The following is a 15696-nucleotide window of genomic DNA, read 5'->3' as shown; positions in this document are numbered from 1 at the left end:
CTTGTAGGCGTCAGGATCAGGCTGGGAGGGGAGGCGCCCAGATGTACTTTTGTATAACAGGTGAAGAGAGCGAAGGCAAGAGTCAGTTTGGTAAAGCAAGGGCAGGCCACAAAGCATAGTTGCTTTGTCTGGATGTAGGATACCTGTCATGAGTATTCGACTATGAGAGCCAGAGTCCCCAGCCTCTCGCCATCGCTGGGAGTCTGGGCCTGGTGTTTTGCCATTTGGACCAAACTAGCAGATTCTCACATTATATTCTGACATATTCTGAGAGGCTTAAATCTGACTTGTAGCATGGGCTGCTTCTTCTTCTTCTTCTTCTTCTTCTTCTTCTTCTTCTTCTTCTTCTTTTTTTAAGTAAATGTTTATTCATTTTTGAAAGAGAGAGTGTGAGTAGGGAGGGGCAGAGAGAGAGAGAGAGAGAGAGGGAGACAGAGGATCCAAAGCAGGCTCTGTGCTGACAGCAGACAGCTTTATGCAGGGCTTGAACTCATGACCTATGAGATCATGACCTGAGCTGAAGTCGGACGCTCAACCGACTGAGCCACCCAGATGCCCCTGCCTGGGCTTCTTCTAATTATGTCACCTGCCCTGAGTCTTATCCTGGCCCAGGTGGAATTTGGAGAGAAATATGTCAGTGGTGTACTTCTAAAGTAAAGAAAAGCAGCAGCAGTAATGCTAACAGTGTCCACGTGTCTGTCGGTCAGAGGATGTCTCAGCAGCTGGTCCCAAGGCACCCATGAAGTTCTACATCTTTCATGTGCCTGTGAGCTTTGGGCCAGGAGGTCAGCTGGTGCGTGTGGGTCCCAGCTCTCCCAGTGATGGACAGACGGCCCTTGTTGAACTGCACAGCATGGAGGTAAATGAGATTCTGTGTCCCGGAAAGCTGGCATTCTGCCTTCTGCTTTCCTTGACCTGAGTCTGGACATCTCCAGCAATGGGATGCCCTTGTGGGGAACTGAATCAGGCATTCCATGGTTTGGGGTATGTTTTGTGAAAGAAAGGTAGGGATCTTCTCTCAAAGGAGTGATGCTAGATTTGTTTTTCCTGAGATGCTATTAGCTCATTTTCGACAACTGGAGAACTCACTTTTGTCCTCCTGTGTTCTCCACAAGGCACTGAGCCACAGCCCAGGGCCACAGCCATGGGTTCTGATATTGGACTTGACTGACAGGGGCTTTGGGTGGATATAGTCTGGGACACCAAATATGATTTTTTTTGTTCCAGATTATTCTTAGTGACTCTGAAGAACAAGAAGAGATGAGGACTTTCTCAGGACCCCTGATCAGGTAAATTATCTTACGAGCTGCCAAGTAGGGCTTTTGAACTTACAAAATCTGCCTGCCCAGATCAGCACTTGGGGGATTTGTTCTTGGCTTCCTTAAAAGAAAATGTCTATCCCCCTTGGAGTAGAATACTCTGTGCAACAAGATTGAGACAAATGTGGCCTGGGCCATTTTGACAAACAATTTGCTAGCTGAAGGGCAGAAAGAAAAATTAAGATTAAAAATCTGAAAACAGTTCTGTTTTGCAGGAGCTATGTGGTAGGAGTTTTTAACATTCTCCGCACTTAACAGGTACTGGCAGAAAAGTGGAGCACAGCCTGGGAAATCATAGACAAGTGGATCACAGTGGAAAAAAAAATTCTTGCCTTTTTCTAGAGAGGACTAGCATAGTCTGTGTTGAGTTATTGGACAGTGTGCAAGTCTGCCCTCTGCAGGACTGAGCTAGAACTGCTTTTAAATTCTTAGTCAAGTTTCTGATAAATATTTAGGGCACTCTGGTGGAGAGAGTCCTGGCTGGAGTCAAGAGGAGCTGGGTCCTTGGCCCACGCATCCTACTAACTAGAGGTCTCAGGGCAGACAGATCAGCTAGTCTTCTTTGAGCCTTAGTTTTCTCTTTCGGAAATGATGTAACACTGGTTGTGCCTACTTTAAGTGGTGGCTTTGAGACGCAAGTGAGATAATGCATATGGAAGCCCTTTATGTATCATCATCGCTATTCTATAAACTTATCCTGAAGCTTCCCCCTCCAAGGAAAGCCCATAGTATTTTGACAGTTCCTTCAAGTAAAAGTGAGTGTCAAATCTATTTCTTACACACAGGTATACAGATGGGGGATAGAACGTTGAGCTGGCTGTGTGGACACTGGGGGTGCTGGTCCCAATTGGATTGATTTTATTTGAATGACCTGGAGCAAATAATATTGCCCATTTATTGAGCACTTAATATACGTTGTTAATTCCTTTTATATGGAGGTAGTTTTATAAGGTGAGACGTGGCAGGCTAGATTTAAACGCAAGGTGGTCTGACTCCAAAGTCTGTGCCCTTGCCTGCTACCCTGGGCAGGGTACCCTGTGGGTCTCAGTTTCCTCATCTGTAAGTCTGTGCCCTTGCCTGCTACCCTGGGCAGGTACACTGTGGGCCTCAATTTCCTCATCTGTAAAATGGGGAGGGTGTGTGAGAGAATTTCTGAAGTCCCTTTCTGTTCATCAAGGAAACTACGGACTCAGTACCCCAGCCCTGGGTTGTCAGGCTTCTATCTCAGTCCCCCCACCCTCTGCTAGCACCCTCCCTCTGTACAAGGAGCCTGCAGTGCTGTGAGGTGAAAGAGTCTGCCCCTCACCCTTTGCTCCCTGAAATCTCTCCATAGGGAAGATGTACACAAGGTGGACATCATGACATTTTGCCAGCAGAAAGCAGCTCAGAGCCAAAAATCTGAGACACAGAGGAGCAGAGACTCAGCTCTACTGTGGCAGTTGTTGGTTCTCCTTTGTCGACAGAATGGGGTAAAGTATTATCACTCCGATGGGTGAGCAGGTGCAGGCTGGATTGAAATTTAAGTCTTTCAGGGATAGAGAGGATTCGGCTTATGACATGATTATAAAAGATAATGTTAAAGAAGCAACAAATGGCCCTAAGTGGGAAAAAATTGCTCAGATGTCAACTCAGTTTGCTAAAGATGGTCTTTTCTCTGCCCTTCTCCCTGGCCTGGGGTTACTGTACCAACCACATAACACAACTGTAAGAGTGGGCCTATTTCTGGTAATCTTGGTGGCTCCTGACAGGCAGAAAATCACCATGAGAGAGTGAAGCTGAAGTGTGAAATACAATAGTCCAAGAAAGGGCTGTCTTGTGTTTGGAAGTTGACCTCCTCATGAAGACGGCAGGTGCTCTGGTGCCCTCCTTCTTCAGCAGGGGCTGCCGGTCCGAGGACAATAGGATTCTCCCTCAGGATGACCCTCTTTGCCTAGCAGTCCATGGTGGGATCTGACATCGCGGAGCTGCTGATGCAAGACTGTAAGAAGCTGGAGAAGTACAAGAGGCAGCCGCCAGTGGCCAACCTCATCAACCTGACCGACGAGGACTGGCCGGTGCTGAGCTCAGGGACCCCGAACCTGCTCACCGGGGAGATTCCCCCCAGCGTGGAGACGCCTGCACAGATCGTAGAGAAATTCACTAAACTGCTCTACTACGGCAGGAAGAAGGCAGGTGTGGCCCTTCCATGCTTGTTTTTAAAAAGTAACTACGCCCCCATCACTCACCCCTCCTCCAATTATAGGAGTAATTTATACTCATTTTATAGCACCTAAGAAGCTCAGAAAGGTGTAAAGAAAAAAATTATATAGGCTTACCATTAAAAGCTAACATCTGGGGGCGCCTGGGTGGCTCAGTTGGTTAAGTGGTCGACTTCGGCTCAGGTCATGATCTCACAGGTCATGAGTTCAAGCCCCACATCTGGCTGTCTGCTCTCAGCACAGAGCCTGCTTTGGATCCTCTGTCCCCCTCTCTCCCTGCCCCTCCCTTGCTCTCTCTCAAAAGTAAATAAACATTAAAAAAAAATCTGTTAACATCTTGATATACTTAATTCTAGCATTTTTCTATGCACATACATTAAAGATAGAATTAAATTACATATGCAATTATTTCTATTTTTTCAGTTAAGATTATATGGTGTAATATTCCCATGGTATTAAAACGTACCATTTTAACAAATGGACAATATTCTATGATATGAATTTTAAATATTTTATTGATCTAATACACTGTTTTTGAATATATAGGCTATTTATAATTTTGTCACCCATTATAAATTACACAATTTGAACATCTTGTTATATAAATCTTTGGATTATCTTCTTGTTTTTTTTAGGATAGATTCCTAGAATGGAACTATAAGTTAAAGGGTATGCACTTTTAAAAGCTTCTTCACATATACACTAAATTAGTTTCCAGAAAGTCTGTTTATAAATGTTATCCTCACCAGCTATATCTCAGGTATGCCTACCAATATTGAATACTTTAATTCAACAGATGAAGAGATGCCTTGTTTTTTTGATATGTAAATTAGATGATTTTTATTCTTATGTTATTTATTCAAAAAAATTTAATTGAGGTATATGTGACAAAATTGCAAGATATTTAAAGTGCACAATGCGATGATTTGATGTACAAATACATTGTAAAGGGATTTTCCCCATGGAGTTAATAACATTAATCACCTCATATACTTACCTATTTTTTTATGCCTTGTTTAATTTTGAAGTTGAACTCACATTTTACAGAAGTCTTAAAGAGAGTTTAAATACTGGAATATATAATTAAATCAATTTGAATCACTATGATTCAAAACTCAAAAGATAAAAGGCATGTAAGAGAAGAGATGATGCCCCCACCCTCTCAGCCTGTCTCTAAAACAGGCTGTCTCTAAAAGATCCAGAGATGTTTTCTGCATGTAAGATTATGTTCTCCTTTTGTTCCTTATAGCTTACCATATATTATTTCTTTTTTTAATATTTTAGTTTAAAAAATAACAAAATAAAGATTTTTTTTTAAGTAATCTCTACTCCCAGCATGGGGCTCAAACTTAACAATCCTGAGATCAAGAGTCAAACATTCTAGTGACTGAACCAGCCAGGCGCTCCCATATACCATTTCTTCACCTTCCTTTTTCCATTTAACAAAATATCCTAGAAAACACTCTATAACATGGTTGCGGTTGTTTTCTGTAAAAGGACAGACAGTAAGTACATTGGGTTTTGCAAGCCATGGGGTCTCTGTTGCCACTACTCATATCTGCTATTGTCTGATAAAAGCAGCCACAGACAATATGTAAATGAATGGGTGTGGCTGTGCTTTATTTATATACATAGACATTTGGGTTATACATAATTTTCATGTGTAATGAGGTGTTATCCTTTTTTTTAAGTTTATCTTCAGAGAGAGAGAGAGGGCACATGGGGGAGGGGCAGAGAGAGAGGGAGAGGGAGAGAATCGTAAGCAGGCTCTGTGCTAACGGGGGGGAGGGGGGGGGTGCTCAACTTACCAACCGTGAGATCATGACCTGATCTGAAATCAAGAATCTGACGCTTAACTGACTGAGCCATCCAAGTGCCCCAGTGTTATTATTTCTTTAATTTTTTACCAATCATTTAAAAATGTGAAAAGTTATTCTTAGTTTGTGGGCTGTACCAAAATGGGCAGTGGGCTGAATTTGGCCTTCAGGTCACATTTTTCTGAACCCTGTTCTTTATAATATATAAATATCTTCCTCCTTATTTTTATGGCTGCATAGATTTCTAAAGATAAATCATAATTTATTTAATAAAACCCTGATAGATTGACAGATTATTAACAGTCTTTTGCTACTACAAATAGCACTGTGATAAGGACCAATGTCGTTTGCCGTGTAGGAGAATATACATATGATTTCTAGAATAGCTTCTGGAAATGGAAGTGTTGAGTCAAAGGGTACATGGCTGGAAATTTTGAGAAATATCAACAAATTCCCTTTTTTAGAGGTTGTACCAATTACTCAATGAACAATATATGAGAGTTCCTGTTTCCCTACTCTTACCAATTTGGTGTTTCCAAGCTTTTCATATGTGCCAATCTGAAAGGTTAAAAAAAATATATATATATATATACATATATATATATATATACATATATAAAATTTAGTGGAGTTGTTCTTTTCTCTTGTTATAAATGAAGTTGAATATCTTTTAATCTGTGAATTAAAATTTTTAAAAATATTTATTTTGGAGAGAGAGAGAGGGAGAGTGTGCATGTGCACATGAGTGGGAGAGGGGCAGAGAGAGAGGGAGACACAGAATCTGAAGCAAGCTCCAGGTTCTGAGCTGTCAGCACAGACCCTGATGGGGGGCCCAAACCCATGAACTGTGAGATCATGACCTGAGCTGAAGTCGGACGCTTAACCGCTTAACTGCTTAACTGACTGAGCCACCCAGGTGCCCCTAATCTGTGAATTATTTTGTCATGGATCTTCTATGTTGTTCTGTTGGGTGTTTGATCTCTATTTATTGATTTGTAAGAGCTCTTTACTTTTTAAGGACTTTACGAAATTACTTTTGTGGGGTGATATTTAGAAAGGCTTTCCTACTTTAAAACTAATTTATGAAAATAAGGTTCAAATACTTTTGTGACTTCACCTTTACATTTGAATCTTTAATCTCTGTTTATCTGTATATGATGTTATATTTTATTTTATTTTTTTCCAAAATTTTATTTAAATTCTAGTCAGCATTCAGTGTAATATTGACTTCAGGAGTAGAACCCAGTAATTCATCACTTATACATATAACACCCTGCATTCATGTGATATTATATTTTAAATGAGTGGTAGACATGATATTCACTGAAAATTAGTGGGATCATATGATAACCATCCTCCTGTTCACTATATAGTAGGGACCTGGAGTTTCACAATTTATTTATTCGGTAAACATTTGTCAAACAGCCACAACTTCTAAGGCATTGAATCCAGTGGGGGATACAGAAATAAATCAATAAAAATCTCTTTCCTTAAGAAAGATTAAGTAATGACCATAGCAATAACAATAACAAAAGCAAATATTTATTTATTTATTTATCATTATTATTTGTTAATGTTTATTCATTTTTGAGAGAGAGAGACAGAGTGTGAATGGGGGAGGGGCAGAAAGAGAGGGAGACACAGAATCCGAAGCAGGCTCCAGGCTCTGAGCTGTCAGCACAGAGCCGGACGCGGGGCTCAAACCCACAAACCGCAAGATTGTGACCTGAGCTGAAGTCGGACACTTAACTGACTGAGCCACCCAGGCGCCCCAAAAGCAAATATTTAAAAAATGCTTTCTATGTACCAGGCACTTACTTAACATCTTACATGCATTGTCTCATTTATCTTCATAGAAGCCCTGTGGGTTAGGTTCTATTCTTGTTTTATGTACTGACAAATGAGGAGAGTTAGTAAGTAACAAAACCAGGGTTCAGATCTAGGCAGCCTGATGTCTGAACTTGGGCTTCTGACCATCCACTGCACCACCTGCCATACCTATAGCCCCAGAGGTGAGCAGGGGATAAAAGGAGTACTCTGGGGGCTCAGAGTGGTTCATGAGGAACTGGAGACCAAAATGTCTTTAAAACCTTTATTAATATTGACTGGGGTCTCATTTCTGGCACTGTGTCAGATTAATATCCTCAATGTAAGTTCTCAGTTCACTTATTCCTAAATTATATTTTTGGAGATGCAAATTTTTGAGCAAAGTGGTGATTCCCAACCAATTATTAGTAATTCCCTTAAAAAAATACTGTTGTGGGGGCACCTGGTGGCTCAGTAGGTTGAGTATCCGACTTCAGCTCAGGTCATGGTCTCACGGTTTGTGAGTTCGAGTCCCATATTGGGTGAGCTCGAGCCCTCTTTGGGGATTCTCTGTCTCGCCTTCTCTCTCCCTCTCTCTGCCCCTGTGGGATTCTCTCTCTTTCCCTCTGCTCCTTGCTCACTCACACTTTCTCTCTCTCAAAAATAAATTGAAAAAATAGAAAAGCTATATTTATAAAAAAAATACTGTTGTGAATTAGTTTAACCTATGTAAAGAGTAACTCAATGTCATTTTTGCTTGTAGTGGATGTGAAGTTGAATTTCCTAATTGTGGTTGTTTAAATTTGTTCTCTCCCTTTTCAAATAAGATAGCATGGGAGATGTCAGGATGATCAAGGAAATTTGTGCTTGGAAGTGGAGTTACCTCATTAGTGACTTCCTGTCCAAAAAATCGCATTATTTGAGGGCACTAAAGAAATTATTAATACCAGGTCAAAACCTCAAATATATAATTCTGAAAATTGAATGAAAAGGTGAGTGTGAGTGTGTGTGTGTTAAAACTTACAGCCTCTAACCCATCTCACCAAGTTAGTGGTGTCATTAATTTGGCATATGAAGTTGATAGATAACAAGCACTAGATAGTTAACAAGCAATTAGTTATAATATTAGGTGGGGCAGGTCGACTGCTATGCAAACTGGCTCAAACATGGTGGCAGCTACTTTCTATTCATGTGGGCATCCTGGGCGGATGAGCAGAACGGTGGGTCAGCCCTTCTTCCCGGAGTAGTTCAAGGCATGTAGGAGGCTGTACCACCTGAGCATATAGTCTATATGGAATGAGAAGCCATCTTCATTCCAGCCAGCCAGATGGGGAAAAGGGCATGGGGGACCGGGCACAGGACTTCTGTGCACCAGATCTGGACACAATATAGCCATTTCTGTTGCCATTCTAGAGCCTGGAACTCAGTCACTTCTAGGTGCATGGGAGGCAGGAAAATGGGGTGCAGTTCTTTGCCCAGGAAGGGGACAATGGCTTTTGGTGGGGAGCTAACAGTCTCTGCCACAGTTGTTAAAAAAGAAACCGTTCCTGTAACACGCCCCCATGAATGTCATCTTGCTACCTGTACTTTGAGACTCAGTCCTTGGGGCGCGGTGCTTCTCTCGTGTTCGGTGCTTAGGTTCGTAAAAGTATCATGTGACTTCTGCTAAAGAGATAAGGCTGACTGGAAGCTACGTTTGAGGGGCAGATGATGAAATAGCAGAATGTATTTGATAAAGTGAAGGCTGGAGAAGGGACATCTTAGAGAGAAATAGGCACCCGTTCTTCCTTTGTCCCTCTCACAGATGACGCTCCGAGCCTTCCTGGGAGCCCAGCTTGTACAGCTCAAGGGCAGCAGTACCCAACCATCGACATTTGTTGTTTGTGGGAAGGTGAATAGGGCCATGCTGACTGTGACGTGCTTTTGTTTTCAGGAAGCCTTGGAGTGGGCCATGAAGAACCACTTGTGGGGCCACGCTTTGTTCCTCGCCAGCAAGATGGACCCAAGGACCTACAGCTGGGTTATGAGTGGGTGAGCAGGCCACTGGCAAAGAAGACCTAAGGAGCAGAGAGCAGAGAGAGGCCCGCCAAGGGAGGGAGTGTTGGGAGGCAAATGCAGGATGTGCTGGGAAGCCCCATGCACCAAGCATCCTTCCAGTTTTTCTCTTCTGACCTGGACCTAGCATATCGCTTCTCCAGATTCTTACAACCTAGACATGGACACATTCTTTCTACCTGCTATGTTAAATATTCAGTTTAGTAATATTTCTCAGGGTCTGAGTTTCCAAAAATTGCATGGGTTTCTGCAATCCGGTAGTTCTCTTTGGGAGGGGCTGTTCTAGATCGTTCCATCAGTGAGGGAATAGGTGACCACTTAGGGTTAACTGACAGAGCTTTGGGTCTGAGAGTTAGTAGCTGTCTACCACTGAGTCTTGCAGTGGGGGATGTGGGCGCTGAGAGGAAGGTCGGGATATGGGGGAGCAGGAGCTGTGCTAGGAACAGGCTTTATAGGACAGGGGATTACAAGCAGAAGTCTTCATCTAGGGCAGGGGACATGACGAGACTGAAGGAATGTGTTTAGTCAGAGATCATGCCAGCACACCGAGACCGGGAAGAATGCCCAAACCAGGATGAGACAGGAATGGAGGCTGACCACATAGCCAGGAGTTTGGAATAAGGGGAATTAAATGGGGGGGGGGGGGGGAAAGGGGTGCTGGAGAAGAGTTCCTGAGTAAGCCCCTCCAGCTGCAGCCAGATCTGTGGGTTGGCAGGGATAGACATGTGTTAGGGGTGGGGAGGGCCGGGGGGCCCTCCCATAAGGGGCAGGCTTGGATCAGACCGTGAGAAGGATGTTCCCTCAAAATGTTCTCTTCCTGTGTTAGTCGAAGCTGTGAAGCTGTGAACCTCTCAGCTTGACTTAAGTTTAAATTGGCCATAAATTGGCTGTCGGGCAGATGGCTGAGAAGATGGTACCTCCCTTCAAGGCTGCCACACTACCCTTCTCCACCACGGCCTCCGTGGAGTCTCTCTTCTACTCTAACCCTCAGTCTTCCCAGGGACTGGTAACACCTCTGTGCACTTCATTATGTTCAGGATGGTGAGGAACCCTGGAGTTTTATTATGATAAGCGCTCTGAGCTCCCGAGGCAAGGGTGCTATTAAATAAAAGACCGCGTTCTTCCCCCGTCCTATAAAGCCTGTTCTGAGGGACGATTTTCCTCTGGGCTTTGGAAATGAACATCCCACAATCCCACATTGTAGCATACATCTCTGCGACAGATTTTTGCCTTGGGCCATTGATTTTTGATGGGGCCCGGTGAATTGTGAAAAATATCTCTTACTGAGTATGCTTAAATCTCAAATCAGCTCTAGAGCTTATTATATCCTTGTTAAGCATATCCCACGGTTTGTCATCAGGAAGATCATTTCTGGTCCCTGTTCTACGCCTCTTTGGTTACTGAAAATGGCTATTTAGTGCATGTAAGTAAAAGACCCAGGCTAGTCACGAGCCAGAAAACCAGCCCTGGAGGCTGTGGGCGTGGCACGAGGGGAACTGCTTCAGGGGACTAGAAGTTGAGGGTGACTGGGTAGGAGGGGCCCGCAGAGAAGATGTTTGGGTTAACTGCTGGGGCTCTCTAGGGATCTCTGAGATGTGCAGCATTTCCGTGACAAAGAAGACCTATAGAAATGGTTACTGGAGAGTTGGGGCATCAGTGCCAAAGTGCAGAAAACACCCCCCAACAGAGAGCCCCATCTGTGGTGGAATGAAGATCCTGCCGATCCCCCCAAAGTGGGAGCCAAGCAGAGGCACGGCAGAAAAGCAAAGAGAAGTTCATGTTCCGAAAGAAGCTGCTGAAGTCAAATAGAGAACTACGGGGGGTTTGCCCCGCTGGCAATGGGTCAAAGGCTCTCTCGGCTTGGTCCCCACTAACGGTCGTCTCTCTCTGCAGCTTTACCAGCACGCTGGCGTCCAATGACCCACTGCAGACCCTCTTCCAGTTCATGTCGGGGAGGATCCCACAGGCAGCCACGGTATTCTTTGTGACAGACCTCCTTCAATACCCCAGTGTCCTAAGGGTTTTGGGGGGGGGGGGGTGGGGACAGCTCAGGAACGAGGTGATGACTTTAAAGATTAAAAATAAGTGGTAATTGCACCTGGCCCAATTCATTCATATGATTTCATTTAATACACAGAGGAAGGAATTCCTACCCCCGTTTTACAGAGGTGGGAACTAAGGTGCAAAGGTGTCTTATGACCATAGATCACTGAGCGAGGAGCAGTGGAGCCAGGATTTGCTCCGTCTGTCTGATTCCAAAAACCTTGTCATTTTCACAATACCATAGCTGCCTGCTCAGTGTGCGTGAATAGCTAGAGAGCCAGACTGTCCCCAGGCTTCCTGCAGTAAGGCCACCGTTCTTTCCCCCCCTGCACATCCATCCTGCAAAGTTGGACATATTTGGTCTTACATGCTGTCTAGAGTTGGAGATGGCTCAAGTCTGAGGCCAGCTTGATAGTTCCCTATGAAAGTATCTTTTTTCCCCAAAGTATCCTTCTTTACCTTTGAAATCTAGTAACTTTACCAGGATGTATTGGTGCTGTCAGAGCAGTTTTGTTTTTTTTTTTCTTGGGACACAGCATACTGTTTTAATACGTGCATTCATATTTTACCGTTCAAGGAAGTTTTCTTGCGTTATATCCTTCGATATTTGTTTTGTTCCATTATTATTATTTTTTTTCAGGAATTCCATATGTGCACATTTCATATAGATATGAACTATTTACGTATACATGTACAGATTATATTCTCTTTAATTAAAATTTCTTTCTTTCCATCCTTCCTTCCTTTTCTTCTTTTTCTTCTTCCTCTTCTTATTCTTCTTCTTTTTTTTTTTTTTTTTTTTTGCTCTTCTCATTGCCATCCTATGTGTCCCTTCCTGTGTTTCCATATTGATGAAAGAGACACTGTCTCTTAATTTTTGTGCCAGTTTTATCTTGATTTCTCAGATTTTTCTCTCACTTCTTCCCTGAGCTCTGCAGGTCACATTGGCCTCTTCCTGTTGTTGTCTTCTTCCTGAGCTCTTATCACTTAGCATTAGTGATAATGCCCTTGCTTCATAGAAGAAATTGTTTCGTGATTTTACTTAAATTCATGATGAAATGTTTGGTGATATCTCTTTGTTTTGTGGTAACATTTTTCCAGTGAATGTTCTTTCTACCTTCCATTAGTTTTTCATATTACTTCCTTTCTTCTATCTTTACAGTGTATTTGTACAGATTTTGTGCTTGTTCCTTGACAGGAGTTGAGTCTTCCCTGGGCCAGTAGTTTCTGGTAGGTTTGTGCTGGGGAGGGGCCAGGGCCACATTGCAAGCTATCTGGCATTTCCCACACGATCTGGGGTTTTCTGTGGGTATCTGTGTAGCCTTTCCTTCTCCTAAGTCGGCAGAGATGGCTGTGGGATCCTCTCCTTCTGGAATTCTCTCTCTGCTCCCTCCTGCACTCTGTTCAATTTCCACTACCTTTGGCAGCCTTTTCTTATATTTTGAAGTTTGGGTTTTTGCTGTCACCCAGTTTTAATGAAAATGGACTTCACATTTTTGCTTTTCTGTTCTTATTGCTTGGGGACGATTCCTAGAAAGGAAAAGAGAGATGATGACTTTCATGCCCCATCATCAAACCCACTGGCTATACTGGAACATGGAGTGCTCACAGTTCAGCGGAATGCCATGCACCGCCATGACGGTGCATCATGTCACAAAGCACTAAATGCAGGAAATTATGTAATCAACATATGGTCCACTGGGTCTCACTGCAGTGGTAGAGTTAACTAAATGTTCCCTGTGTTTAGGTGAGAAAACTGAGGAGCAGGAAGTGATGTGCCAAGGCGGTATTTGATCTCAGTGTTTGAGAGTGACCTAGCATCTGGCACCCAGGAAAAGGCTGGCTGTTAGTTACTTGGAATGAGTGGAAAAGACACGGCGGCCGGAAAACCCAGATGTAGGCTTCTATCACAAGTTTAACCAGAGCCTGCTCCTTGCTGCTCTGTGAGCTTGGCTTTGTTACCTAATCTCAGAGCCTCAGGTTTTCCTCTTTGTGGGCATTTTGATGCCTAACCAAGAGAGTTACTGTGAAGAGTAAAGGAGAGAGAATATCTGAGCAGATCAACGACCATGCTTGACCCGTTGAAGTTAGTCAGGTGTATGCTCTCTCTTGCACACTCTTTCTCTCCATACGTCTGCTTTACAGTGATTTTTTTCAAATCACCTAGGGAAGAGATAGAAGAATGACTTCTAAATGTTTGTTCTTTTCAGCAAGGATTTTTCTTTTGCGCGTTCCTTTCGTTAGAGCGAGAAAGGGCCTGGCTTATGAGGGGATAATAATAGTACCCAATGCGTGTGACCGTTCTAGGAGAAACGCTTAGCAGCGGGTATGGTTCACGGTCAGAGTGCAGTAAGAACTGCTCTTCTTGTGATTTATCATCATCATCACCCTCATTTACACTGCATTGCCCAGATAAACAAAGAGTAACTATAAAATGGAGTTGGATAAAGCATCTTTTGTTCCTGGGGATAATTACAAAGACCAAATAATTAGGGATTGTTTTGACTTCCAAATCTTAGCTATCACTATCGATCTCTTGCTCTACCCATTCCAATAACAAACTGGAAGATGGACTGGTCTACAAATCACCTCCTTCCTTTTGCTGGGCTTCCGTGTGTGTGTGTGTGTGTGTGTGTGTGTGTGTGTACATCTGTGTATATGCACCTATGTATAATTTATAAAGGGCAAACTAAGTGCAAAGCACTATGCTATGTGCTTTACCTAGCTATCTTATTTCATTATCAACAATAACTGTTATGTAGAATATAACTCATATTATGATCTCCACTTAAGAGATGAGGAAAAAAAGTTTTGAGAAACGTGCTCAAAGTCACACAGCTAGTAAAAAGGCGGGATGCCAGTTGAATCCAGGGCCTGGGTTGTTTCTGTGATGTTCTATTGCTTCTTTATAGATATTTCCTGTCCTAAAATTCCCCTTCATTCCGGAGAAGGGAAGTTCAAGCCCCACCATTTGTGTGGGGCATTTCCCCACTTCCAGGGTTCTGTGTGCACCCTGCTGCCCCCTGGTGGAGCTCTGCTGCCCTTGCATTGTCACCAGAGAGAGCGGGCAGAGCCCTCAGCTGGGAGCAAGATGAACGGGGACTGGGTGCGGGGCTGGGCCACTTGGCCTGCTTTTCTCCAGCCATAGGAATTCAACTTAATAGGGTTGTGAAAATTAACTGAGGTCATGTGTGTGAAAGGCCTTTGTAAAACCAGAAAACACAAGCCATTTGGTAAGGTATTAAGGGGCCTAGGGTTGCCCTGACTTCTAACAGGCTGATGTGGATTCTGCATATGAACCAAGGATGTTTGGTCTTCCTTCTCCCACTGAAACATCAGGGTTTGTTTTGTTTTCTTTTTCTGGATTTGTCCCTAGCTGTTGGGGTCAGGGGTACCAGGAAGAAATTTGAAAATCAGTAAGTGATCAAAAGTGTCATTTTATTTACCTATAGCCTGAGGTTCCTACGAATGCATGTATGCGTCCGTGTCTGTCTGCCTGCCCATCCTTCCAGGAGTCTTGTCTTTTTGTTTGTTTGTTTGTTTTAAGTTTACTTATTTATTTATTTTGAGAGAGGGAGAGCAGAGGAGGGGCAGAGAGAGAGAGAGGGAGAGAGAATCCCAAGCAGGCTCTGCACTGTGAGTGCAGAACCCAAGCAGGGCTTGAACTCATGAACCGTGAGATCATGACCTGAGCTGAAGTCAGGAGTCAGATGCTTAACCGACTGAGCCACCCAGGAGCCCCAAGTCTTGCTTTTTAAAAGGAGATCTGGAAATCAGTGACTGGCAGCAATGCAGGTGGCGGAAGCCGGCCTTCCCCGAACTCCTCGAAACCAGGAGACAGACAACAACGTTCTTCATCCACGTTGTGGCCCGTGATCCTTCAGCCAGTAAATCTTCCATTTTGTCTGCTGCCTTCCAGTGCTGTGGGGACAAGCAGTGGGGAGACTGGAGGCCTCACTTGGCCGTGATTCTGTCAAATCAGAGTGGGGACCTGGAGCTGCATCAGCGCACAATTGTCACCATGGGGGACACTCTGGGTAAGCAGAAGCCAGCCCTGCCCCCTCCTCTCCTCTAGGCTGTGTCCAGGCCACTTTACACGTCTATCCTCAGGCTTTTAGGTTCTGTGCAGGGCCTGCGTCTGTGCCTCAGGCTTTCCTCTGACCCAGGGGCCTCAGCGTTTGGGGGTCGGAAACTCCAGAGAAAGGAGTGTCATTCTTGTCTCTCCGTTTCCCAGATTTTCTGCTGCAATGCAGTCCAGACCCCTGAGACTCGGGCTGGGCTGCTGCGGAGGCTCCCCTCAGCTTCTGGTTTTCTATCCCTGGTCAGATTCCCCCCAGGATGGAGCTAACACACAGGGAACCTCCCCTCTTGTTATGGTTAGCCGCACGGCGACCCAGCTCAGCCAGAGAGGAACTTCTATTTTTGCCTGAACTACCCTGAGTAATTGCGTAGGCTTTA

At 44.0% G+C, this 15696-nt stretch overlaps 1 protein-coding gene across 10 annotated transcripts in view; it reads left to right on the top strand.

Annotated features, from left to right (window-relative positions):
* The window catches only part of SEC16B (SEC16 homolog B, endoplasmic reticulum export factor), a 54707-nt gene that overhangs the window by 21935 nt on the left and 17076 nt on the right, over nucleotides 1-15696 (top strand). For all 10 annotated transcript variants that reach the window (XM_060643594.3, XM_078440767.2, XM_060643598.3 and 7 more), the window contains 7 exons: nucleotides 708-859; nucleotides 1228-1289; nucleotides 2653-2788; nucleotides 3257-3491; nucleotides 9078-9171; nucleotides 11089-11170; nucleotides 15158-15275. In XM_060643594.3, coding sequence (XP_060499577.3) covers nucleotides 708-859; nucleotides 1228-1289; nucleotides 2653-2788; nucleotides 3257-3491; nucleotides 9078-9171; nucleotides 11089-11170; nucleotides 15158-15275 — 879 coding nt within the window. The remainder of the gene's footprint in view (nucleotides 1-707; nucleotides 860-1227; nucleotides 1290-2652; nucleotides 2789-3256; nucleotides 3492-9077; nucleotides 9172-11088; nucleotides 11171-15157; nucleotides 15276-15696) is intronic.

This window comes from Panthera onca, chromosome F1, assembly GCF_046562875.1.
Source record: "Panthera onca isolate mPanOnc1 chromosome F1, mPanOnc1 haplotype 2, whole genome shotgun sequence".
Classification (NCBI taxonomy): domain Eukaryota; kingdom Metazoa; phylum Chordata; class Mammalia; order Carnivora; family Felidae; genus Panthera; species Panthera onca.
Note: the sequence above shows the minus strand (reverse complement) of the source record. Positions and strands in the feature narration are given on the sequence as shown.